This window comes from Terrapene carolina, unplaced genomic scaffold (assembly GCF_002925995.2).
Source record: "Terrapene carolina triunguis isolate 2854851 unplaced genomic scaffold, T_m_triunguis-2.0 Scaffold194, whole genome shotgun sequence".
Taxonomy (NCBI): domain Eukaryota; kingdom Metazoa; phylum Chordata; order Testudines; family Emydidae; genus Terrapene; species Terrapene triunguis.
The window spans coordinates 4,921,287-4,946,751 of NW_020664545.1; the positions used below are offsets into that span (position 1 = coordinate 4,921,287).

The following is a 25,465-nucleotide window of genomic DNA, read 5'->3' on the forward strand; positions in this document are numbered from 1 at the left end:
CGGAAACCTAGGCAGCACTGTGGGGCAGTGGCGCACGGTTTACAGGGCCCTCTAGTAGGAAGGGGAGGGGAGATTCTAGTGGGGAGGGAACTGAAAGACAGCAAAGGTCTCTGGGTTAAACACCCTCAATGGCTTTGATCTCCCCGGCCCGGTAAGAAGCTGTAGCTGCCATTGTATTTAGTATCCCAAAGGACTTAGCGGAGGATGCTGGCAAAGATACAAGCACAAGAGCTCTCGGTGCTTCAGGGCACCAGCTTATGAGTGGCTGGGTAAGGAAGAACAACTGCCACCTAATAGTACTGAAACAATCAAGTGCATCCAGGCATGGGCTGCAGTTGGAGACAGGCCAGGGGGCTAGATGGTTGGCCAGGGATGGACCAAGGATCTATTTGGGAGGGGTAGCTGGAGGGATACTAGGCTGGATGGACCAGGGTTCTGCTTGGTAAATGATGTTCACTTTGGATCCCTGATTCCATTCCTCTGCCCCACACACGGATGGGCTCCCGCAGACGAATTGTTCTCTGCAGACGGAAGAACTCACTCTGCCCGAGACCGTATTGCTAGAGAATAAAGTGTGTGTGTGTGTGTGGGGGGGGCAGCTGTTCATTAGAGGACACGGTGTCTGACCTGCGCCCCCAGGCACTGCTCTCCAGGAGCTCACCTCTCCGTTCCACGTTCACGGTCCCACTTGGCTGCTCCCTCGCTGCTGCCCCTCCCTCCGAGACGCCTCCGTCCTTGGAGGACGCAGCCCCATCGACGCTACTGAAGTCACTGGCATTAAAGCTGCCTTTCCGTGGCCGGATGCAGGGGGGCCTGATGGACAGAAGGAAGGTGAAAGGGATCATTTAAATGGGTGGAAAGGAAGGGGATGTTCAGCAACGACTCACCTGCCACTGCAGTCACCCGCTCTGGGACCGCACCTCCCTGTATCCTACGGATCCAACAACACCTTCCTTGCCAGCCCGCACCGCACCTTTGGTGAGGGGGTGGGACACACCAGCAGGTGGCGCTGGTGGGGGGCAGGGAAGCGCTGGCTATTGGGAGCTCTCAAATCCTCCCACTCTAGCCTGTCCCCGCAGTAGCTGCTGAAGGAAGCAGGGCAGGCGTGCTAGCTGCGTGGGGGACTCCCAGATTTTCCCAGGCTAGCCTCTCCCAGCAGGACGCACTGCAAGGCATGATGCAGGAGCACTGGCTTTGAGAGTAGCTCATAGCCCCCCTCCAAGGGGACGGGTTACAGGCAGCAGAGACAATTATTTTGAAAGGGGGGCCCCCCCTACCAGGCATTCTGCGACACGTAGGGTTCAAAGTCGTACTGGGTCTCGGGTTCATCTCCCCGCTGCAGCTGCTTGACGTGGGAGGCGTACTGCTGCCCGGGGTCGTACAGCTTGCTGCTCTCGCACAAGGTCTGGAAGTGGACGGGCTGGGGAGCCGTCTGGATGTGCATGATCTGGTAGAAGGAGATTGTGGCCTGAAATAGAGAGAGAGAGAGAGAGACTCAGAGAAGGGTGCGGGGGTATGTGTGACTGCATGTGGTGTGTTCAGAAGCAGCCCTTTGAGACCCTGCACGCTAGTGCCAGAGAGTCAGAGCTCCGGGTAAGCCATGCAGGCGGGAACCTGGGACGCTGTGTTAGACATTGCTCCCTGTGTTACATCTAGCTTTAAGTCCTGGCAGAGGTACTGGAAAGAACTTTATCTCAGGTCTACTTCTCCTCACCCTCTACTCTACCCTCATCAGAGATAGGAGCAGCCAGCCCGCCCGAGTGGGAGTGTAGGTGCTTTTGGCATAACACGGCGAGATCTGGGCTTCTCACAGCAATGTGTGCAGAAGAGGCTGAGTACGGTCCTACCCGTCTCCCGCAGGCGGCTGCCTCAAGCCAGCGAGCCCTACTCACCGATTTCATGACCTGGTCGCTCTGCTTGATCACCTCGTGGATCTGCCGCAGGACGTTCACCTTGGTGTCCTCCAGCTCCTGCTTCTGTGTGTTGGCGTCAGCGATGCAGGTCCGGTACGTGGCCATCGACTCCTCTGCCTGCAAGCACCCGAGAAAGTGTGAGGTGCTAACTGCTCAGCGGCGGGAGGGCAGGGAAGGAAGACAAACTCTCCTTTGCCCCTTGGGTGGCATTTACCCTACAGTCCCTTCTGCCCAGGCATTTCTGATGAGCATTTAGCACTAACTGCCCTGGAGAATGAAGTCCTCGAGGCACATACCGGGTCCAGCAGCCAGGACAATGCTGGGGCAAGCACCCCCTACCGTTCCCCATGCACTCCTGCACTCATCCTTGGCTTCTATGCTGGGACAGCTGCCAACAAGACCAGCTGGGGAAGTTCTTTCAATGCAGACACTTGTCTGCTAGGATTCATGGGTTCCAAAGCCAGACCATTGTGATCGTCTAGGCTGATTTCCTGTGTAACACCAAGTCATAGCTTCCCCCCCCCCCAAATAATCCCTAGAGCAGATCTGTTAGAAAAACACCCAGTCTTGATTTCAAAATTCTCAGTGATGGAGAATCCACCACGACCCTCGGTAAGTTGTTCCAATGCTTAATTATCCTAATTGTTAAAAAATTACCCCTTATTTGCAGTCTGAATTTGTCAAGCTTCAACTTCCAGCCATTGGATGATGTTATTCCTTTCTCCGCTAGATTGAAGAGCCCCGTACCAAATATTTGTTCCCCATGAAGGTATGTATCGACTGTAACCAAATCACCCCTTAACCTTCTCTTTGTTAAAATAAATAGATTGAGCTCCTGGAGTATGTCACTATAAGGCAGGTTTTCTAATCCTTTAATCAATCTCACAACTCTTCTCTGAACCCTCTCCAATTTATCAACATCCCTCTGGAATTGTGGACACCAGAACTGGATACAGCATCTGTGTCAAGTCCCGGCAAACTCATTTCAGTGGCTGTCAGAGGCAACGCATTCCCAACACAACTGGAGCCAGTGAACTAAAACACCTCGGTACATTGGTTCAGTGGCACGGCTGTTCAGCCTGGTGAGAGACCCAGGTGGCCCTGGGCTGGAGCAGAGGGTTGGGATCTACCACAGGCCCTGGTTAGTGGGTGGTTCAGCATCAGTCCCTCTGGTCAGGTATGGAGCTGGGATGTGCTTCTGGCTGAAAGGATGGTTTGGGGATGTACAGTGTTTGGGACACAAAAGGCTCTGATGGTGTGGGGTGGGCTCCCTGCCCATTCAACATCCCAAACAGTGATGTTCCCCTGGCATCTCCCTGACCCTCACCTTATTCCTGGCCTCCTCCTCCAGCCGCCTCTTCTTGTCCAGGGTCTTGGTGGTGGTGTTGCTGCTGGTGCTCTGCTGTTCCTCTTCAGCCTTCACTGTCACATACTTGGCCTTCTCGTGCTCCTCACAGCGCTGCATGTACATCTGCTTGGCCTTGCGCAGGTTGGTCTCCGCCTCTTGCTGCCAGACAAAAAATTAGGACCTTGATCCAAGGTGACTGGTCTAGGGAAAAGTCTGTCTGTCTGTCCGAGGAGAATGTTATCCTCCCCCTCCCTGGCCCTGGGGTTCTCTCCTCACTGGCCTGAAAGATTCTCCACTGCAGGATTACAGTATGAAGCTGAGTACTAACCAACTCTGCACATGTATGGCTAGGAATGAGCATGGAGGGGAGGAAACTTAGACTGTAAGCTCTTTGGGGCAGAAGCTGTCTGCTATGCATATGTACAGCGTCTAGCACGGTAGGGATCAGATCTAGAATTAGGGCCCCATGGCACTCCTGCAGGATAAATAATAAGGAAACAGTTCTGGGCTCTTATAGTGAAACTGACATGGGGGTTGGAAGAGCAAAGCTCCTTTCAAGGGGAGAGCTGCTTTCCTGCCCGCGCGGAGCACTGGGATAGTGCACATTTCTCGGGGCATTTCCCGCACTGCTCATCCATCAGGCTCACTGAAGAGGCCAGCGTGTGCTTGTTTCTAATGCCGGCACGAAGAGGGGCAAAGAATCTGACCATAAGATCGACAAGATGCGTGGGGGGATGGGGGGGGGGCTGTCACAGCCAGGATACGATCACGGCACAGCCCCATGGCACGCTGCAGCTCTTCGTTACCTACCAGCTTCCTCTGGGCCCGGTGCCACTGCTCCTTAATCTCCTTCCTCCGCTTTTCATGTTCAAGGCGTCTCATTCCCAGTGGCTGGAATGGGGGGGGGGGGGGAACAGAAGGGGGCGGAGTCAGGGGCAGCACAGCTCAGCCTTTATGACCTGTGCTGCTCTCTGTGCCGATGTGCTATGCCCTGCTCGGGTCCTCCAAATGCACCAGATTCCTTTACAGTGGATTGTAGTGCTCATAAACCCAAGGGCTTGCCAGCACCAGACAGAGCCAGCCATAGCACGGGCAGCTCTGCCAGGTGACTTGACTCATTCCTGGCCTGCCCTGCCTACCCACTGTTCCTGTTCTGGGCTTCTAGGAAGCAGAATCTGCAGTGTGGTGCAAAGGCTAAGTCACTGGGCTAGGGCATCAAGAGATGTGGGTTTTATTCCTGGCTTAGCGCCTAGCTTGCTGTGTGGTATTAAGGAGTCATGGGCCTCAGTTTCCCCCATCTGTAAAGTGGGGAGGCCGATACATACTTTCCTTTGTTAGGGGCTTTGCAATCTACAAATGAGAAGTACTATTTAAGAGTTGTTATCACTGATCAGGCTGAACTAAAGGCAGTTCTGTGTTGTGGACAAACACCTAGAAATTAGGTGGATGCCGTCACATTCACTTTCATTTTCGGCTGACATAAGCAAACCGAGTTCTCTGGCAGTGAAAGGATCATGCGTTACCCTACTGTCCTGGGCACGCAGACCGGACCTAGCAGCTTTCTGCTAGTGACCAGCACGTGTAACTTTGTCCATGCCGGGAAAAATACACAGGCTCTGAGAGGCCTAAGCTGAGCTGGAGAATGGCAAAAATGAATGGTTTGGTTTTGCTGAACGTAGGGATGGTTGTGAGACCCTTTATCCAAACACCCCAAAGCCCAGGAGTTTGGATACATGATTCTGATTCTGGCACATCTCCAGTTTGGAGCAGTAACAGGGGGGACGCCAGTAAATATCAAACCCAACCCCTGCCTTAGTTGAGTGAAAGGGAACTCTGAAGATCTGTGCCTGAAAGAGAAACCCTATGGTATAAAGACAGTAACAGCACAGCACTTCTACCGCTGCAAAGTCTCTAGTGGGAAGGGGTTATTCTCAGGTGCCATTTCCGGTAGGAGAGGGCACTTCCTGTTTCAAAGCCGGGAACTCAGGAGCACCAGGTGTTCGCTGCAGCTCAAACAGCAAACGGGAAAGCAGATGCAGGGGATCTCTCCAGCCATTTGCACCAAGGCATCCCGTGCAGCTGTGTGGGTGTGGGCATCTCTCCTACCTGCAGGAAGGTATGGTTCTGCAAGGTGGCAGCGGTTTGCAGGACTGCAGCGCCGTACTCCATATCCTGCTCCAGAGCCAGCGAGTAGATCGACAGGAACGGCATGTGCGGCTGGAAAATTACAACATCCCCCCCGAGCGTCACTGCCACAGCAAGAAACCAGGCTGAGCACATGACAGAGAAATGGTCACAGCCGTGGGGCAGGGGGTGGAGGAGGGTGAGAGGCCCAGACTGCCTGTGTGCTGCCGGCAAAGGCCCATAGCTAGCTTTTACATATTGATGCATCATGTACTGTTAGCACGGTGCAAAGGGGAAGGAGGGGAAATGTCAGAGGTTCTGTTGAGCTTGAAGTGCGTAACCTCATCCCCAGCAGCTCTCAAACCAGAGTGCCTGTAAAACTCTGCGATATGACTTTATACCATAACCACTTCCTCCTGGGATTCCTTCTAGCCTGGCTGGTGGATAGCTCACTCTCACCCAAACAGGTTGTATTGTTATGCGACTCAGAGCCTGGGTTCAGGTTGAAGTGATGGTCGGTACTTGGACCTGGGGTGGGGGAATCGGGCCCCTGGATTTTACACGAGGGAGCAGGGAGTCTCAAAAATGAAGCGTCCCACCTAGAAGTTTAGGCGTGAGATTTTCAGAAGTGCTTAGCACTGGCCTTTGAATTCAGTTCTCCACTGACTGCCATCGGATCCGCATTAGGCAGTGCAGCTTGCTTCTGAAAAATGACCCCCTAGAATTGCATAGCTAAACCTTTGAGGCTATGGAACTGCAGTGTTTCTCTCATGAGGAGGGAGGTTTCCCGTGCTTGCTTCTGGTGTAAGTAAGGCCCAGACCTATGCCGGAACCAGACACAAGGGGTGTGCTTACATAGGAGCTCTGACCTACCTCCTGAGTGATCGTTTGCTTGCAGCTGTTCACCATCTTCTGCAGCCCTTTGGCAAATTCCATCTCTGCAAGGGAAAGGCAGGAAGTGAAGATGGACTTAGAAGGCCTTGCCCTTCTGATTTTGTGTTTCATTTGGCGGGTATCAGTCATTTCAGCACTGAATATAAATTAAAGAATGCCAGTGCTGCAGATAGTGTAGGTCCTATACAAACACACACACATACACACCCATCCCTTCGCCTTTTTCTATCAAGGTAGTAATTCTTCACATGCACATAGATTTACTTCATCCATAGGTCTGAAAGTGCTTTACATAGGAAGGCAGGTAACATTTTATAGCGGGCCCAACTGAGGCAAAGAGACTTGCCCAAGATCATTCAGAATCAGTGGCCAAGTCTGGAATGGAATTCAAGTCCCGACTCCCAGGCCCGTGCTCAGTCCATTTGGCCGTAAATGACTCTCTCGCTCCCCAACCCATTTCTGAATCAAGGGGTCCCTTCAACCTCCAGCCCATAATAAATACTATGAGAATGTGAGCTGGGAATGGCACTGTGGCCCATTACGATGCCGCCTTCAGGAATTCAGCATCTTGGGAAGCAGACCCTGCCCTCCGTCCTCTCGCCACTCACCCAGAGTGGTCCTCTTCTCCAGGTAGTAGAAAAGGTCCTTCATGTATTTGGAGATGTTTTTGGCATACTGGAGGGCAGCTTCCACTCCGCCCTCACACCGCTGCAGCATGATATCCACCTCTTCTGCAGACGGACGGACTGTGACAGGGGGACACGGAGAAAGATGGGAGAGGAGGAGATACAGAATGAGCCAGGTATTAAACTACTGCCAAGCACTCTCATCCACTGACTTACACACCCAAATTGTCTTGGGGTTTCCAGGAGTCCTGCAGGGATAAAAGAGGCAGAGCTCCACCATGGACCGGAACCAAGGAGCAGAACTGACCTCCTGAGCTGCTGCAGGCTTCCCCCGCGGCAGCAGACACAGACTTCTTGAGCTTTCATTTAAAGCCCTTCATGACCCTGCCCCACCCTACTAATCCGCTCTCGTGTCTCATGATGCCTGTTGCCTGCCAACGATGCCGGCTTCCGTTGCCTGTTTGTCTGCTTCTTCCACTTGCCAAAGCCGTCCCATGAAGTGCTCTCCCCAAACGAGCCTGTCAAGCCATTACCTGGCTCTCCGAACCCCTTTCCAAAGCCCACTTGTGCTGCCATGCCGGGATTGAACTTCCAGCTGATCATGGCTAGGCAGCGGGCGTAGTAAGGGTTACCGATATGTTTCTAGCATTCATAAGCAAGTTGGCGTGATCTCTGCAAATTGCACACGTAGTCAGCCGATGGAAAGGTGGGTTCTTGGTACTTCTGCTCTTTTCGGCCCCGCTCCACTCCCTCGGTCACACCAGCTTGTGTTGTCTGGTCTGGTCTGTAAGCTCTTCGGGGCAGGGAACATGTTCATGCAGGGCCTCACAGAACGGTTGGGGCCATTGGACGTATTGCAGCAGTAGTGAAAACGAGGAGGACCCCTCGTCTCTCGTCTCGGAGGAGACGGTGGCTGGATGGACATTGCATCCACTGGACGGTTTGCAGGAACTCTGCCTGCCTGAACTTGCCCACCACCTGCTGGCTCCGAGACTCAGCTGCACATTTCGTGGCAGTGTTTGTTACCAACCCCTTTGTGCCCTTGGCTGTCCGGTGGGCATGGAGAATGCAGATTTAACTGCTTTGGTGCTGCCTAAGGTGCCGGGTTCAGGGGGCAAGAATACACCTGCAGTGAAGCCTTCGGTCCTTGTCACTTGCGCCCCGCGATCCTGTGGAACGCTGGCATTCAGCACCACTGCAAGCCGGGGAGTTGCACTTGCACATTTCTCCCTGAACCTCAGTAATGGAGAGGGAACGCCATGTCCTCTGAGCCACCCTGCCCGTCCTGCTGCCCAGACTTCCCTGCCCGCAGCAGGATTTATTCTGCACCCAGCCATTGGAGATGATGAAACATCACTCACCTGAATCAAAGCTTTCCATGCCGGTTGGCATGCCGTCTCCGTAGAGGTTCTCCATAGACTGTTCAGGTGGGGAGGCAAAAGAACTCGTTAGAGAGTGAGAAGTAGGTGCAACGGGTGAAGACGGGAGCAGGCTGCCAGGGTTTTTTTTCAGAAGCCAGGAGATGGATAGAGAAACCTAGGGCTGCTGGCCGTTCTCTATGTTCACTGAGGCCCAGAATAAGGAGCAAACTCTTTTGATCTGCCAAGTGCAACCTTGGGGTCCTACCTGAAGGCCCTCTGGGGACACGGGAGTATCTGTGGTTAAGTGACCTGCTCAAGGTCACACAGCAAATCAGCAGAGGAGCCAAGAATAGACAGCAAGAGCCCTGATTCTCAGTCTTCCAGTCTTTGGTCTACAAGATCATCCTGTGACCTAGCTGAGGTCCTTCTCAGGGGCCTGTCACCTCTCTAGCTAAGCACCATGTGCTCTTTTGATCTCTCCTTGTCCGCGTGAATAGTAGTAGATACAGGACTAAGCAGACAAGGCCTGTGGGATGTTCCCCACACAGCTCTGTCAGTGCCTTCTAGGCTAAGCTGGGACAGATGGCTTAGTTGCCTCTACTTGTTCTTGAGCAGAGACTGTGTGTAGCTGCTTCTCTTGGCGCCGAGCAGGGCCTGTTCAGGGCTTCTGAACGGCGGTGTACCAGAAGTAAAAGCAAACCCCAGCGATATCCCCCCTCGGTCCACTTAGGAGCAGGCTGACCCAGATCTGCATGAACGAAGCTGGTGTCACTCACCTGATTCTGGTCGCTGGGAGGTATCGAGAGGAGGGTGCTGCTGTCCACCTCTCCCATGAGGAATTCGGACACGCTGGAAGAAGGGGCAGGAGGACAAGGCTCGTCAGCACGGTTAGAGTTATTAACTGGAGAGCAGCACATAGGACCTTCCACACCACTTCAGAGTGCAGGTCCCTGGAGTCTGCCAGGGGCCAGGCCCCAGGGCCTGATCCGGCTCAGTGGGAGTCTTCCTATTGGCGTCAGTGGGGATTGGATCAGCCCCCAAATGATTTAGCCCCAACAGTTTAGATGAAGGTGAAGCGATGTCAGGAGGAGACCGGGGGATCTTAATATCCCTGCCCCAGTGGTTGTCTGAACCAGACCTCCTGGGGTCAATAGCAACGCGGGTGTAACTGATGTAAGTGAGAGAAGGAACAGACCAGGACATCCAGCCAGGGGCCACCCAGGAACTTGTGACGCCACAGGGAGTGGGGGATGGGTTGCACACCCAAAACTTGGTCTTTCACCATTGCCGGCAGAAAGCTGCCCCTTGGCAAGGTGTGAGTGTGCAAAGTGACAGGGCGGGGCAGCATGTTGGGCACAGTCGAGGTGGCAGGGGAGGGGCAAGTCCTCCAGACCGCCGCTGGCTGAGATTCGCTTACGTGCTACTGAAGGAGACTGCGATGGTCTCCAGAGCCTTCTCGAACTCCCGCTTGTCCGTCTCATTGTTGGACTCGTAGTGGAAACCTGGAAATGAAAGAGAAGCAAAAGCCCTTTTGTGACGGACACCCACTTGCCAGTGGTGGTCCCAGACCTGCTCCGACATAGGGAGAGAGGGGTGAGCCTTGCAGCCCATCCACGAAGTCTCTGCTCTCAGGCTCAGCTGCCCCTCTTAGACAGTTCTCATGTACCTCTTCCCTTGGTGCGTCTACACTGCAAAAAAACCTCGCAGCAGCAAGTCTCAGAACCCAGTTCAATGGACTCAGGTTCCTGCTATGGGGCTAAAAATACCAGTGTAGACATCCCCACTTGGGCTGAGACCCTTCCCCCCCTCTAGGTTTCAGAGCCCAGGCAAAAGCCCAAGCAGGAATGTCTACACTGCCATCTTTGGCCCCACAGCACACGTCCCGTGAGCCCGAGACAGTTGACCCGGGCTGTGCGACTGGCTGCTGCAGGTTTGTTTGCAGTGTAGACGTACCCTAGGTGCCACCGACAAAACAGTCTTGGATCGATGAACCCAGCTTCTCTATGCTAATTGCCACAGTACGTTTCTAAGGCACTAAGCAGGGCAGCTTTTGAAACAGACCTAGAGACCCTGGGGGCAGAGCCCTGCAATACATATAATCATATTTGTTAGCGGTGGAAAAGGCCTGCCTAGGTTTCATCTGGTCCAGCACCCTGGAGAGGGTTAGCTCTGGATTGTTCCCATGGAATATTCCCCAGGGCTTTGTCCAGTCCAGTTTTACATTTCCCCAGTAATGGGGCTTTTACCACTTCCCTTGGGAGGTTGTTCCCTGTTCAGCATTAGCAAAAGTTTCCTCCTACTTGGTCTGTATTTCCCCTAAGGACAATTGCATATCATCACTCCCAGCTACCCCCAGGCCGCCATAAGAGATCAGATGAATCTGTGTTACTGCTGTGCATTTCCTGCCCTCCGGCTTCAGAGCCTTCTGCTTTGAGATGGAAAAGGCTGATCAAAGAACCCCTCTAATCCCAGACTGAGAGAGAGCAGCTGCAGAACTGCCAGGTGGAGGGGTCACCCCGGCAGAGTGAGCCGTCACCCCAAGCTCTGAATCCTCCAGATCCCAAAGAAAAGGAGAATTTTATTCCCATCTAGTTCAAGTCCAGGGATTCTGAATAGGTCAGATGCAGAATCATTCTGGGTCTGCTCCTGCATGAATCTAGTGTAGAATCGCTAGAGGTTTTAGCATGAAATGGTAAAAAGAGAATGGGCCCAATTCTGTATTCCCTGCACCCTGGGCTCGGTTCTCCATTGCCCTACCCCGGTGCAGTCATTTTCACCAGTGCAAAGTAGGTGTGAAATGTTCATTCTGATTAGGTTGCATATGACACCCACGTGCCACTTGTGCAAATGCCGGCACAAGGTGCTGGGCAATGCAAAATTAAAGCCTCTCCCCGAGTAAAAGACCAGAATCTGGCTCACAACCTCGTGGCTCATCAAAGTCAACTCGCTGCATGGCTCAGAGGAACCCCCCATTTTTAAACATGCCTCACATCAGCGCTTGCCACATCTGCTGTTCCACACAGCCCGGCCCATGCCGAGGCCCTGACAGGCGATCACTGAGCAAGCCGATCAGCAGATCTTGTTCCACCCTGCTATGGAGGAACTTCCTGTCCCTTGTGGTTACCGTTTGGTGTCCAGGAAATGAGGGCAGTGACGCAAAATGTTGTGCTCTGTGTGCGGTTAAGCCCGCCGTCCCTTCCCCCACCGCTGTTGTAACACTGCGCTCTCGGAAGGCTTTGCACTGGCACGCTTGGCAGAATCACGTCTCAGAAATATGCGGTGCTGCCAGGGACTAGGGAGATAGTGGCCGATGATGATTAGGGTTTAAGATTTTTATTGCAGTAACGCCTAACGGCCCACTCACGAATCTGAGCTCCATTGTGCTAGGCACGCCACGCCTTGTAATGAACAGACTGCCCCTGCCTCAAAGTCCTAGCAATCTAGGCCAGGGGCGGGCAAACTTTTTGGCCCGAGGGCCACATCGGGGTTCCAAAACTGTATGGAGGGCCGGGTAGGGAAGGCTGTGCCTCCCCAAACAGCCTGGCCCCTGCCCCCTGACAGGCCCCCCGGGACTCCCACGTCTATCCAAACCCCCTGTTCCCCGTCCCCTGACCACCCCCCCCTCAGAACCTCCGCCCCATCCGTCCCCTTACCATGCTGCTCAGAGCAGCATGTCTGGCAGCCGCGCCGCCCGGCCGGAGCCAGCCCCACCGCCGCGCTGCCCATCAGGAGCTCGCAGCCCTGCCGCCCAGAAAGCTGGCAGCATGGCGAGCTGAGGCTGCAGGGGAGGGGCCGGGGGCTAGCCTCCCCAGCCGGGAGCTCAAGGGCCGGGCAGGATGGTCCCGCAGGCTGGATGTGGCCCATGGGCCATAGTTTGCCCACCTCTAAGGATCTAAGGCCTGGATCCAAAGACTCTCACTGACCTCTGTGGGCTTTGGATCAGCCCTAAGAACCCCTCATGTCAGCTGAACAGACATTTTCTCTCCTACTTGCTGGAAAATAGGCCAGCTTGTGCATATGTTTTTCAGCCTGCAGCCCCCGTTGTGCAGACACAAGTTTGCATCATCAGTGACAAGCGAGGACTGATGTTCGGTATTTAGAAATCTTCCTGGATCACCGCCACAGTTGTGTAGAGACGCCCCCAAATACCAGCCCTTTGCACCAGCAATTAGCAGAGGGGGCACAGGAGTGCCCACGAATCTGCCGGCCATTTTTTGAAAATCAGGCCCATCCCACAACATTGACAAGAATAACAGCACCGCTGGGAACTGCTTTCTCGGGGTCCCACTCCTCGGAATCCCAGGCGTGCATCTCCACCCGAGTCGATTGCCCGTTTTTCTAAATGCCTCTGAAGAAGGAATTGGCTGTTCTCCTATCACTTGGGCTCAGATCAACATGCGAGGTCAGTTTAAGAGCCGATCCATTCATTGCCTTAGCTGCGTGAACGGTACATGTCAGCTTTGGAAAGGCACAAGCGGGAACTAGGCCCCAAGCCCCCAGCGACGTTCCAGGGGGGCTTCAAAATAATAATAAAAAATAGGGGCCGGGCCCCAGGCTGCAATCTGTGCCTTGGCTCATCCCTTTGAATAGGCAGGGGGCCTGATTCTGATCTCACTTCTTATGACGTCCATTGCTGTAGCAGCTTGGAGCCCGAGTGACGGCCCAGGACCCAATTGTGCTGGGCGCTGTACAAGCGCAGAACAAAGAACTGGCCCCGAGAGCTTACACTCCCACTGGCTTTACGTGAGGAACGTCGTTCAGTTCAACAGCGCGGCTCTCGAGCCACACCAAGGTAAGCGAGAGGACAATCAGGCCTCTGCAGGGCTCTCTGAGTGCCCCGTGCTTAGTATTGATTGGGGCGGGGTTTGTATGAACCCCCTGGATCCAAACATCCCCAGGCTCTGGGAAAGTAGATACGCAGAGCCCAGCGTTGTACCATGGGTTCATTGTGGGAGTCTGACTCTCCACTGCCTGGGGAGGCTGAGGTCAGAGGCCAGCAGGCGAGAGTGGAGAATTCTGACCTGGTGGCGTTTCACACCCGCTTCGCCTAGGTGTACAGGACGACACAAGGCGCAGGGCAGTGGAGAATCGGGTCCTATGGCTGACGCCCTCTTTTAGGCCTCGCCGGTGTAAATCAGGAGTGAGCGCATAAGAACGGCCATACTCAGGGCCGGTGCTACCCTTTAGGCAAACTAGGCAGTTGCCTAGGGCGCCAAGATTTGGGGGCGCCAAAAAGCGGTGCCCCCAATTTTTTTTTACATTGTTCCTATGCCCCCTCCCCGAGCGCACGGTCACCGCTCCACTTCTCCCGCCTCCCAGGCTTGCAGCGCCAATCAGCTGTTTGGTGCCGCAAGCCTGGGAGGGGAGGAGAATTAGAGCGGGGGCGGCGTGCTTGGGGAGGAGGCGGAGCAGAGGTGAGCTGGGGTGGGGAGCTGCCGCATGGCGGCCCTGGGGGGGGGGGGGGGAGGCTGCGGCGGGGGGGCACCGGGGGGCGGGGGGGGGCGGGGAGCTGCCGCAGGGCTGCGGGGGGGCGCAACGTGGAAGTTTCGCCTAGGACGCAAAACTTCCTTGCACCGGCCCTGGCCATACTGGATCAGACCAAAGGTCCATCTAGCCCAGTATCCTGTCTACCGATAGTGGCCAATGCCAGGTGCCCCAGAGGGAATGAACAGGGAATCATCAAGTGATCCATCCCCTGTCGCTCTTTAATCAATGGGATTACACCAATGTGAAAGTGGTGGAAGGGAGAGGAGAATCAGAGCCCGTCTCCTGCCTTTGCAGGGGGATAGACTTGGTGACCTAGTAGGTCTTGTCCATCTCCAACTACTGTGGTTCTCCTGCACCAGCCTCGAGGACGTCCCCCCTGACACACACAAAGCTTTCATGGCCAACCAGCAGCGATTTTGTCCCGGTGGAAGAGAGCTGGGAGCCCAGATGCCTATATCAGTCAAGGCAGGGGAGCCTGGGGTGGCTTTCCGACAGACAAGGACTCACCCCAAATATTGCACCCCTGACCCAGCCCTGAAGTGGAACTGAGAGATCCAGAAAACACATCACGGCCTGACTCCTGAGCACCGCTTGCCATGTAGTGTCCAAGGGGAAGATACGAGTGAAAGGGCCAAACCTCCCATTGGAGTCAAGGTCCAAGTTCCCACTGATTTCAGCGGGGCCTGGGTTTGGCCCTAGGTCCCTGTCACCCCCAGTGATGAATGTTTCAAGATTCTCCACCCAAGTCAGTTTCTTAGAGCAATGTGGTCATGGCAGGGTGAGGCCGAGGGTGTTAGCAGGGCCGGGGCTGGTTTTACAGTTCAGAAAGCAGCCCTCCCTCTCCCATGTCCTGGTTTGTTTGTTGGAAGGTTTCCCACTGGCATCATTCACTTGGGCTCGTCTGACGCCCCGTCTAGAGAAAGGGCAGTTCCTTTGTAAAAGCTTTGGTATGAATGGGCTCCCCCAGCACCCTCAGGCTGGGCTCTCTCTAATCCCAGGAAATTAAATGCTCGATCTTGTCTAATCCACGCTGCACCTCCTGGGGATCTGAGACAGCTGGTTCCTGCCTGGTGCAGGCGCGACGTGTCAGACGAAGGGCCAGGCTTGTCTCTGGGGTAATTCCACTGACTTCACTGGGGCCACATGCTGAATTTGGCCCAGTGAACGCGTCACGCTAGTGACCCACAGAGGCTTTTGTGTCGGTTCATGAAGGTTTGCGCCAGCGGGCATGAAGAGAATGAGGGCGTGAGCAAGCGAGGGGATCGTGGGCTGAATATCACAGCAATGTTCCCGGGGGAGCGGGGAGGGGAGGACAACCAGACTGCGGGATCCTCTCCCCTGTGGGAGTTTGATCACTGGAGTCATTTTAAAGTGGACTGGCCCGAGCCCTGGAGAACAGACTGTAGGGAACAAGCCTCGTCTGGCAGAAATACCCTCGTGCCAGGGGCTGGTGACTGAAGAACTGTCTCCACCCCCCTGGGCAGCAGCCACACCTGCTTCCAGGATGCTGTTCCCTACCAGTGGGCCTGACCCCCGCAGGGAGCTCAGTCTCCATAGCCCGTTCAGCCCTTGGCCGCTGTCTGCCGCATGTGCGAGCAAGGGGTAGGCTAGCACTGGTTGTGCTTGTGGTTTGGATGCAAAGAACGTCTGCAAACCAAGGACTGAGGCTCTGATTCCATGCAGCCCCGACCCCAACCCCGAAGAGCCTTTCCTTAGGGTCAGCTTCCATCTGCCTCCAGCCCAGGCTGGATCTGAACAGGGTCAACGCCCGTGAGTCCATACCAAGTGCTGGGCATGGCTGGGGACAAGTGGGGAGGGAGGCAGCGAAGGGTGAGCAGAATTGCTGAGCCTTTGAGGTGGCAGCTGCTCTGTGCTCATGACCCAGCAGGAGACAGGTGCTGTGGACTGACCTTTGACCCTGGATATTAGGGTTCCTGCGGCTGTCAAGGTCTCCAAGGTGTTGAGCAGTGGGTACTTGTAGATGACCTGCCGGAGGATGCGCAGGGCTTCCCCCAGGCACTCGTGGGCTAGCGGCCGTTGAGACTCCAAGGGATCTGCAACAGAGAGAGGTCAAAGCGGTCGTTACAGCCCTGATTCTGTAAAGTCAACGTTGTGCTAGCGACGGGCGCTCTGTAGGACAGGAGCACCGGGGTAATAGCAAGGCGAGCTCCCACACCCAGACCATTCCCCTGGCCCCCGGGCCTCACCTTCAGCATCCTCTGCTCTTCCAGTCCTGCTCCCCCACCTGTACTAACACCCCGGAACCCCGACCGGCAGCCCCTGCACCCATTGTCGCAGTGCGGAGTTACTTCTGAGCAGACATTTCCAGTTGTGCAATGGTTTTATGGGACCAAGAGAGGCTGAAACCTACCGAACCCATGTCACTGATGAGCCGCCCCATCTGAACTGAAGTCTAACACAGTCCACCCAGCTCATCTTGATCAGTCTGCTCAGGGTGTTGGGAGGGCAGGGGGAACGCCCCCTTTCCTGGCTGATTAATCCCGTGGGAGCTTTGGAAGGAGCCAGATTTACTCTGTGCTCGGGGCTCTGGAGTGCTCTGGAGTGCTCTGTGTCACATCACTGCCTCCAATCTCTCTACTGGTGGCTTCCCCACCAGTGTCTCCAGCCTGCCCAGCGTATCCCCGCCCAGGAAGATCCCTGCTGGTGCCTCTGGCCTGCCCGTACCTTCTCCCAGCCTCCTCCCTCTCTTGGACTGCTCAGCACCTGTCAGTCACCCCAAGACAAGAATCAGCGCAGGCTCCTGTTCCATGAGTGGGTTCCGCTGTGCTGATGGGATGATACCAATATCCCCCCCCTTAGGGAAGGCTGCCTAGATTGTCCCGGCCAACGCATCTCACTCCCTGTTGGAACGGGCACATTCATGCTCAACTAGGGTGACCATATATCCCAAAGGCTGGGACTGGCGTCGCTGCTCACCCGAGCCCTGCAGCGTCGCTGCTCACCGGAGCCCTGCCTCCCCCCGCCCCGTGCGTGGGGCTGGCATCACCGCTCGCCCCCCCCCCCGCACGTACCTTTGCACCCCACATTTTTGACAAAAGTGGGCATTTGTCCTGTTTGCTTTTGCCAAATGCCCACTGTTGCCCAAAAGGTCAGGATGGCCAGGACAGGGCTAAAAAAAGGGACTGTACCGGCCAAAACAGGACATAAGATCCCTATGCTCAACAGACAAATGGCGCTTCCAGATGGCATCCTTCCCTAGCGGCCAGCAGCAACTAACATGGGTGCGTGGGATTGTGAGTCTCCCTCATTACATACTAACACATTATTGCCTCCCTAGGCAATTTATTCTGGTGGTTAAGCACTGGAATAAATTGCCCAGGGAGGTTGTGGAATCTCCGTCATTGGGGATTTTTAAGAGCAGGTTGGACAAACACCTGTCAGGGATGGTCTAGATCATGGATCGGCAACCTCTGGTAAGCACCCTGGCAGGCCAGGCCGGTTTGTTTACCTGCCGTGTCTGCAGGTTCGGGCGATCACTGCTCCCACTGCCCGCGGTTCGCCGCTCCAGGCCAATGGGGGCGGCAGGAAGCAGCGGCCAGCACATCCCTCGTCCAGCGCCGCTTCCCGCCGCCCCCATTGGCCTGGAGCGGCGAACCGCGGCCAGTGGGAGCCACGATTGGCTGAACCTGCGGACGCAGAAGGTAAACAAACCGGCCCGGCCTGCCAGGGTCCTTACCCTGGCGAGCCGCGTGCCAGAGGTTGCCGATTCCTGGTGCAGATAATACTTAATCCTGCCATGAGTGCAGGGGACTGGACTAGATGACCTCTCGAGGTCCCTTCCAGGTCTGTGACTGTGATTCTATACAAAGCCCCCGGCCCCGCCAAGCCCATTAAAACCCACCCCTTCCGCTTCCTGTTTCTGCCTCGGTTTGATCACCCATCTTCCCTCCTCCCTGAGAACTGCCCTTCCCAAGGCAGACCCTCCGCATTCCAGCCCTGGCTGGGTTGAAAGGCCTGAGGCCAGAGCAGCATCCTAAGGAAGAGGAAAGCCAATAAGGCAGGATCAAGGAGATTTCAGGGAGTGCCCTGCTTGTTAAATGAGTCTTGTCTGTCTGGTCACGCTCAGCGGCTGGCTGTCTTGCGGGGGAATGTGTGTGTCGGGGGGGAATTTTAGTTGGGGTGCTGGGATGAGATGAATAAAGAGCCTTCAGAATAGCACTGGGAATTCCATGAGGGACGAACCCTCTAGCGTCTCGAGCCTGTGGATGAGTGGTTGGTGCCTGGGAATCAGGCAGGGCTCAGCTATTAGGGTGATGGGGGGCATACAAGAAATCAGCATAGCCTTGCTGACTTCAATGAAGCTGCACCGATTTGCACCAGCTGAGGATCTGGCCCCTGGATTCCGGCACTGACTCTCTGAGTAACCTTGAGCAAGTCACTTAACTGCTCCGTGCCTCAGGTTTCCCCATCGGGAAAAATGGGAACAATACTTACTTTGGGCCAATGCTGTAAGACCTCTGGATGGAAAGCATGAGAGGAGCATGAAGCATTGGTCTTCGGACTGACTGCTGGGGCTTAGAACACACTGCACTAGAGCTAAACGCCTGGTAGCAGCATTGTGGCCTAGTGGATGGACCACTGGACTGGGGCACAGGAGACCTGGGTTCTAGTCCCAGCTCTACCACTGACTATGGGCAGGTCACAGCCTCTCCCTCTGCCTCAGTTTCAAATAGATTCAAGATACTGACTTGTTTTGGGACCTATAGATGAAAAGTGCTATAGAGCATATACGGACTCACTGCATTGCTAGCTAGTAGCAGCCTCTCTACCTGTTCCCAGCCCCACAGGGGAAAGGAAAGGCAGAGTGATGAGAAGAAATTGACCCAAGGGAAAGTTTAGGTGAGTGTCACAAAAATAGACTCCAAACAGGTGGATCTGCCCGCACAGGGAAGTGTTGGGAACCCTCCATTGCTTGGGGTGCTCTGAACCAGCCCAGCCCAGGAGAATGGACCAGAGGGAACAACAGTAGTAGGTGGAGATGGAGAATGTCTTGGCTGTCTCCATCAGTGGTTCGCTGTATCCCAAGGCACAGATCCCCACCAGGAGGGAGGGTCTGGCTGACACAACCAGTGTCTGTGGAGCTGACCCTGCACAGTCATTTAGACCTGTGCAAAGCGGACGTTAAATGCTCCCAGTCTGGCATTGAAAGCATTGGCCACCCACTTTGCCATGAGGTTTTTACACCCCAGGTGCAGGACAACGGAGAATCAGGCCCTGGGAGTTTATTTCTGGCTGTGGTGTGACTGGGACAGCAGGAGGGAGATGGGAGGCATTTGACCCCAGTGATTTTTCCTCGGTGGCGGTTTCCCTTGAAAGCAGTTTGAGAATTTCCTCCTCATTTCCTTTCCTTTCATTCCCTGCCCGGATGTGAACTCCCTGCCACGCAGCCCGGAGGGACCAGTGGCTTCTTGTTACCTCCTCCCTGCTCAGCCAAATTTCCATTATTGCCGTCATTTAGGATGATTGCTGGGTGGATTTTCTCAGCCACCCATCGGAGATGCAGCAAATAAGCGGGCTGCTCTCCCTACGCACACCCCAGCTCACTCTTTGAGTGAGCACGGGAACTGGCTCCAGGGTCCTTGGGAAGTTTGTTTACTGGCAGGAAAGGAAGTTGGATATTGGGAGCTTCCCCAGGAAACCAGCCCCTTCTGCGACTCACCAGATAAAGCTGCCCACCAGCATCCCTTGTTTCTGCTCCATCAGCCCTGTGTGTGATCACAGACTGAGAAGGTGCCGTAGAATTCTGCCCCTGGGGCTCCAGAAGCTACCAGCATGTCCAGGGGAAAACTTATACATTGCTTTTCCTTCAGATGCCAAGCACAGAGGTGTAGAGCGAGTGACAGGCTCTCTTCCCAGCTCTGACAGGGGAATGTGAGCTGATCTAGTGGTTAGAGCAGTGGACCCGGACTCAGAAATCCTGGGTTCCATTCACTGCTGTGGAAGGGAGTTTGATTGATTAGAGCAGCGGGGACTGGGAGTCAGGATTCCTGGGTTCCTTCCCCAGTTCTGCAACTGCAAGACCTTGAGCAAGTCATTGTCCCGTCTCTGTGCCTCAGTTTCCCCATCTGTAACACGGGATTATTCATGCTTTTCTACCTTACGTGGGTGCTGGGAGTATTCATTAATGTTCATACAGTGCTCTAAGATCCCTGGACGAAAGGTGATATGTGAGCAGTATTGTTCCTGTTATCAGTCTGCTCGCTGCACTGAGATTTTGCTCTGCTACATCAGTGTAAATCCAAAGGAACTCCACTGACCTCACTCTGGTTTCTACAGGTGCAACTGAGAGCAGAATTTGTCCCTGGTGAGAACATGGGCCTATGCGGGGCACTCTAAGTTGCGTTGCCATGGGCGTGGGACGGCTGCATTGCCTCAGAGTGAGTGGCACTGCTAGGAGGTAGGGAAGCAGGCCTCATATAAGGGAGGAAAGGAAGGGGTGTGAGGTCTAGACTGGCTGATCCCTTTAATCCAATCCTGGATGCTAGGAGATGGGGTGACCTCAGCACTGACAAGCCCAGGGACTAAGCCCAGTGTCGGTGACGCTGGGACTGGAGGGTGCAGCCTTCTTTGGAGAGAAATCCGGGAGAGAGGGAGCCTGGTAGAAAAGTGACTGCTATGACTGGGCAAACCCTCCATCGCAGGCCCCTATCTCAGTGTCAGGGGGGAAGGGATTTCCCATGCATTCTCTGTCTCCTCTTACGTTTCCAGGCTATATCCGGAATGGAAGGCAGAGAGGCCGGGTGGGGCTAGGGGCAGGGACAGAACTGGGATCTGTGTCACAGCTGAGCAGGGATGGACAAAGAGATGTCATGTGAGAGCTGGACCCACCAAAATGGTGCGATCCCCTACAACCATTGCTGCATCCCTTCATGCACACACAGTTCCTGCCTCAACATCTTCAGTCTTCCTCCAGAACCCACACGGCGTCCCCCTGAGCCCGGTCTCTCTCCCTTCCTTCACCCTCTCACATGGCTTTAGGAGCTGGTTGAAAATCTCCCCACAGAATATGTTCCCGCTTTGTTGAAATCAAACTTTTCGGGGGGAACGCGTCAATTTCGACTCAATTTCATTGCCCGGGGTGGGGGAATCAAAATGAAGCGTTTTGACATTTTCATTTTGAAACGGTTTTTCATCGAGGAGTTTATTTTAGATGATTAAAAAAAACTAGAAGTCAAAATCCAGCCAAAACAGCTCGATTGACCCAAAACAATGGGGGGGGGGGGTTTGCCGGAAATTTTGAAATGCCATTCTGTTTCAGAACAATTTCCCCTCCCCCCCAATGTTGGCATTTCTTGCAGAATGGAAATCCCAGTTTTTGACTAACTCTGCAAAAGCTACTTAACCTTCGCCTTCCATCCCCTCTCTCCCAGACCAACAGCCTAACAGGTCAGATCCACCGCCGGTATAAACAGGTGCAGCTCCATGGATTTTTTTTCTCCCACTGACCCAATACAGAACCAGGCTCCCACTCCAACCACCGTGCCAGGGTCCAAGTGCCCTAAGCAACCGTATTCAGTTGCGACCAGGACCACGCAGGGCTGGCCGAGCAGGGGATGCAAGGTGAGTCACACTTCAAGGTGGACTTTCATCTGGATACGGGGTCCAAAATCAAACCTTGGTGCGAGAGACCAGGGCCCAAGGCTCCTCCCCACCCCTTTCAGAATTGAATCATGGGTCACTGCGCCCCCCTCCCTGTGGATACTCCCACCCCATGTTACACACTGGGGCCTCGCGCTGGTGTTTTCCACTGGAACAGGGACCGCAGTCAACATGTTTGCATGGCTGGCAGTGAAAAAACAAGTCATCATGTGACCCCCCAGCTGGGCCCCACCCGAGCCAGGGGTGCGGGAAATATACAGTTTCCTTTGTCTCCTACAGAGAGAGAAGCCTCTTAAAGGGACAGGGCAGAGACTGCAGGGCCACTTCCCGCCCCAGCCTGGTAAAGAAGAGAGTGGCCTTTGGGAACCCAGGTTCGTTCCCGGGGCGAATGGGGCTCGGGGAGAGGCGAGGAATGTGCACAATGCCACTCCAAGGGCTTTATCTGGGTGCCACCAGCCATCGCTGGCGCTGCAGTAAACAGGAAAGGCAGGCAGATGAAAATAGCTTGCAGGCAGGAAGTCATGTTATCCTGTCCCAGATCCCCCTCCCCTGCTCAGCCTCTTACCCCTCTTCCTCGCCTCGCGCGGCAACTGCCACTGCTCGGCTCCAGGGCCAAGAGGAAAGGCTGGAGCAAAGCAGTTGCATGGCCACCGTGGGGAGGTCGGGCCCGGTTCCTGAGCGAAGCCCCCCCAGGATGCTGCAGGCACAGGCTTTCTGCTCTCCCACTCTGGGTGACTCCACCACCTCCCAGCTTCTCCGATCCATATGGGACCCCTTCCTCTCTGGAATCACCCCCATGCACGGCCTTTTTCTCCTGTGAAGCCACCCCTCTCTCTCCCCTATAGCCGTGCATCTTTGGACGCAGGCGTCCAATCAGTGCCACGGAGTGGCCAGTGGGGGAGAGCACTCTCACCGCCCTTCCTTTGCCCATTACCACTCTCAACTGCAGGTGGGGGGCTAGATTATGCCCCCCCAATCTATCAAGGCAAAATGACCGTAACATATTACAGCACAATTGTTGGCAGAACCAGTGCAGCTGGCTAGGGAGAGCAGCTGAGGGGCATTCCCAGGATATTAAAAATCACACGTCCTGTGGCCCCTGGCAGTGCTCCACTGCTGGGGCCCAGTTCCTCCAGCCCAATCCCCCCCCGCGAAGCTTGGATCACACGACACGCCTGAGCACAGGTAGGGATGAGACTCCATTGATTTCAGTGGGGCTGGGCTCATTGACATCAGCTGAGAAGCTGGGAGTTCTCTGTGGGGGATGAGTCCAGGATACCTTCCTAATTAGCACTATGGAGTTGGGGTTCATTGAGCCAAACATGAGCCCCAGGAGGTGGATCAGCGTCACCCCCATTTTGCTGCAAGTGCTTCTGAGTCTCCTCGGCCCAGCTTTCTGGCCGGGTCGTTCCACACAGTTCAGTGGAATTGCTCCTGGTTTACGCTGATGTCTGTGAGAGGGGAATCAGGCCCGGGTGGGGTTGTTTCATGTTCTCACCTGCGTGAGGGAGCAGAGAATTCTGCTCTGGGAACAAATTAGAGCCCCTTTGCACAGGGCTACATGATGACACGAGGTGCAGCGGAGATCAGAAAAGAGCTAGAAATCAGAACTCGGCAGCTGCTGGCTCCCAGCCTACATTGCTAGACCAGCACCTCTCTCGGCACCAGTATTTTGTCCCTAGCTCGGTGTGATCAGTTTGTAACTCTTGTCAAGTGCTTTGGGATCTCCCAAGGCTGGAACAGGGATAATATTAAGTAGCACTTGGATAACCCTTTCCATTTCCAAAGTCTCTTACGGTCGTTAATCCTCACAACACGCATGGGAAGTAGGTAAGCGACTAATATTACTGAGGAAACTGAGGCCCAGAGCAGGAGAATGGCGTGTTCAGGGGCTCAGTGTCAGAGCCAGGATTAGAATGCCAGAGCTCCTGCGTCCCACTGGCATGCCTGCGTGGGACTGCCCAGGTTCGAGGGGGAGAGGAAGTATTGGCAGGCAGGCTGCCTGGCACCAAGGAGGCGAGATCTCGTTGGGATTATTTCTTTGATGTTATCCCCTGTGAGCTCAGGGGCTCACAGAGGGTTTGATGCCCATGCCCTGCAAACAGCCTGTCTTCTCCCACCCTGCAGAATCATCTTCCTCAATCCCCAGCACTCAGGAGGGTGAATCGAGCTCAAGCATCTGGGAGGGGGGGTCGGGCATTTCCAGCACGTCAGCCACAGGCAGCCGGGACCCATGTGGGTGATTCATAGCTGTGTGACTGGCGCAGGGAGCAGCAGAGCACAAGACCAGTGCTGGCGTCAGATCCAGGAGGCCAGAGCATGGCATGGATCAGCCCCGATGCATGCACCAGGCCACCAAACCCATGGGCCTGTTTCTATGGGGTGGGTAAGTGCCGGCTGCAGGGGCCTTGTTGCCAAAGGCAAATCAGCCAGTGTCCCCTCTGCCAGCCCCCCGTGCAAACAGGGCAAGGCCCTGATTTTCAAAGCCGCCTCTGATTTTGAGGGGTACATTCTCAGTCCTGGGCCTTATTGTCCGAGGGGCTTAGCGCCAATTGAGGTCACTGGGTGTTGCCACTGGGAAATCTGTCCCAGGGTGGCTCAAATCAAGCATCCCAAAATGGCAGCACCCAGAAATCAGAGGCCGTGGCTGAAAATCCGAGGCTCCAGGCTATTTCTCTGCCTTAGGCTGCCTTCTGCTGGCCTGCCTGCGGCAGGGGGCATTGCAGGACACAAGGGTCCCTTTCAGAGCCAGGGAGCTCCCCAGGGCCTTCCGTTCTATCCCACCTGCCCCTGCCCCATTCTTTACCAGACACGATGGAAACCCCTGTTCAGGCCTTTACGTTCCGCAAGTTCCTATGGGAGCAGGAGGGCCCAGGTGGTCGTGAGCACTTACCGTCTCTGAGGACCACGTCTCTCAGCTTCTCCAAACCCTCGGCAAACCGGGCCACGTCGGCCAGGAGCTGCGAGATGTCCTCCACGTCGATGAAAGTCCCCTCCCCGCTCTCGATGGGGCTGTAAGCGGCAGGGGTCTTCTGTCCCTTGGCGATGCCCCGTGTGCCCGCAGGGGACAGAGGGAAGCCAGCAGCGCTGGCGTGCCGGCTCAGGCTGGTGGGGCGCTTGAGTGTGCCCACTGTGCTGGGGCTACTGCTGAGTTTGGCGCTGGACATGGACAGGTCCACCAGGCTGGAATTCGGCGCTTCCAGGCCGTCCTTCCGTGGCAGCTCCTGATGGGACAAGACCATGAGTGAGGGTGTAACGGGCCAGAGGGAAGGGGCTTCCAACCCTCCCAGAGCCAGTGGGGAGGAACCAGTCCCACCGGCCTTACCAAGGCCGTCCTCACACTTATGAACCATCGTCTTAATTAGGGGAGGCAGTGCAGGGGTGAGAGCAGGGGAGAGGGAGCCAGGACTTTTGGGTTCTAGCTCCAACTCTAGAAGAGGAGTAGGGTCTAGTGGGTAAAGCCAGGGTGAGGGCTGCGTGACAGGACTCCTGGGTTCTATCCCTAGTCCTGAGATTGGACTATGGGTAGTTGTTACAGGAGGACACTGGGAGTCAGGACCGCCTAGCTCTGCCGCTGACTTTCTTTGTGACCTTGAGCAAGTCACTTAATCTCTCTGTGCCTCAGTTTCCCCATTTAGGAACCTTTTACAAGGAGGCTATGAGATTTAATGAGTTAATGGGCCCGATTCTGATTCCAGCAACTCTGGTGTAACTCCTGCACTGAAACCTGAGGGGTTACTCTGCATTTTCACCCGGGGAAATGAGATCACAGTCTTATCATCAATTAAGGTGGCTACAGAGTTTGCATTTCATAACAAGAAGAGGTTTAAGGAATTGAAGGAACATTTCCTCCGGCAATTGAGGGACAATCTCTGAAGATGAAGACAGTGACCCAGCTGGGGAGAGGAAAATGACTGAATTGCGAATAAAAGTTGGCAGGTTTAAATGATTCACCTCTCAGAGCTATAAGAGTTGCATTCTTTGCCCTGTGTGTGGAACTCCCGCTGACATCAGTAATAATTCAGGGCAACAGTGGGGGTAGACCCCCCGTGAACCACAAAATGACTGAACAAAGATGAATTATGATTTCGA

General features: G+C 54.9%; 1 protein-coding gene across 1 annotated transcript in view; it reads right to left on the reverse strand.

Annotated features, from left to right (window-relative positions):
- Positions 1-25,465, reverse strand: part of ARHGAP45 (Rho GTPase activating protein 45) — a 42,216-nt gene that overhangs the window by 13,760 nt on the left and 2,991 nt on the right. Inside the window, exons 2-14 of the mRNA XM_024204373.2 lie at positions 24,267-24,597; positions 15,664-15,807; positions 9,684-9,768; positions 9,043-9,115; positions 8,267-8,324; positions 6,888-7,025; positions 6,259-6,323; positions 5,368-5,478; positions 4,072-4,152; positions 3,241-3,420; positions 1,893-2,030; positions 1,278-1,468; positions 662-813 (exon numbers count right to left, since the gene is read on the reverse strand). Of these exons, the coding sequence (XP_024060141.2) occupies positions 662-813; positions 1,278-1,468; positions 1,893-2,030; positions 3,241-3,420; positions 4,072-4,152; positions 5,368-5,478; positions 6,259-6,323; positions 6,888-7,025; positions 8,267-8,324; positions 9,043-9,115; positions 9,684-9,768; positions 15,664-15,807; positions 24,267-24,597 (1,747 nt within the window). The remainder of the gene's footprint in view (positions 1-661; positions 814-1,277; positions 1,469-1,892; positions 2,031-3,240; positions 3,421-4,071; positions 4,153-5,367; positions 5,479-6,258; positions 6,324-6,887; positions 7,026-8,266; positions 8,325-9,042; positions 9,116-9,683; positions 9,769-15,663; positions 15,808-24,266; positions 24,598-25,465) is intronic.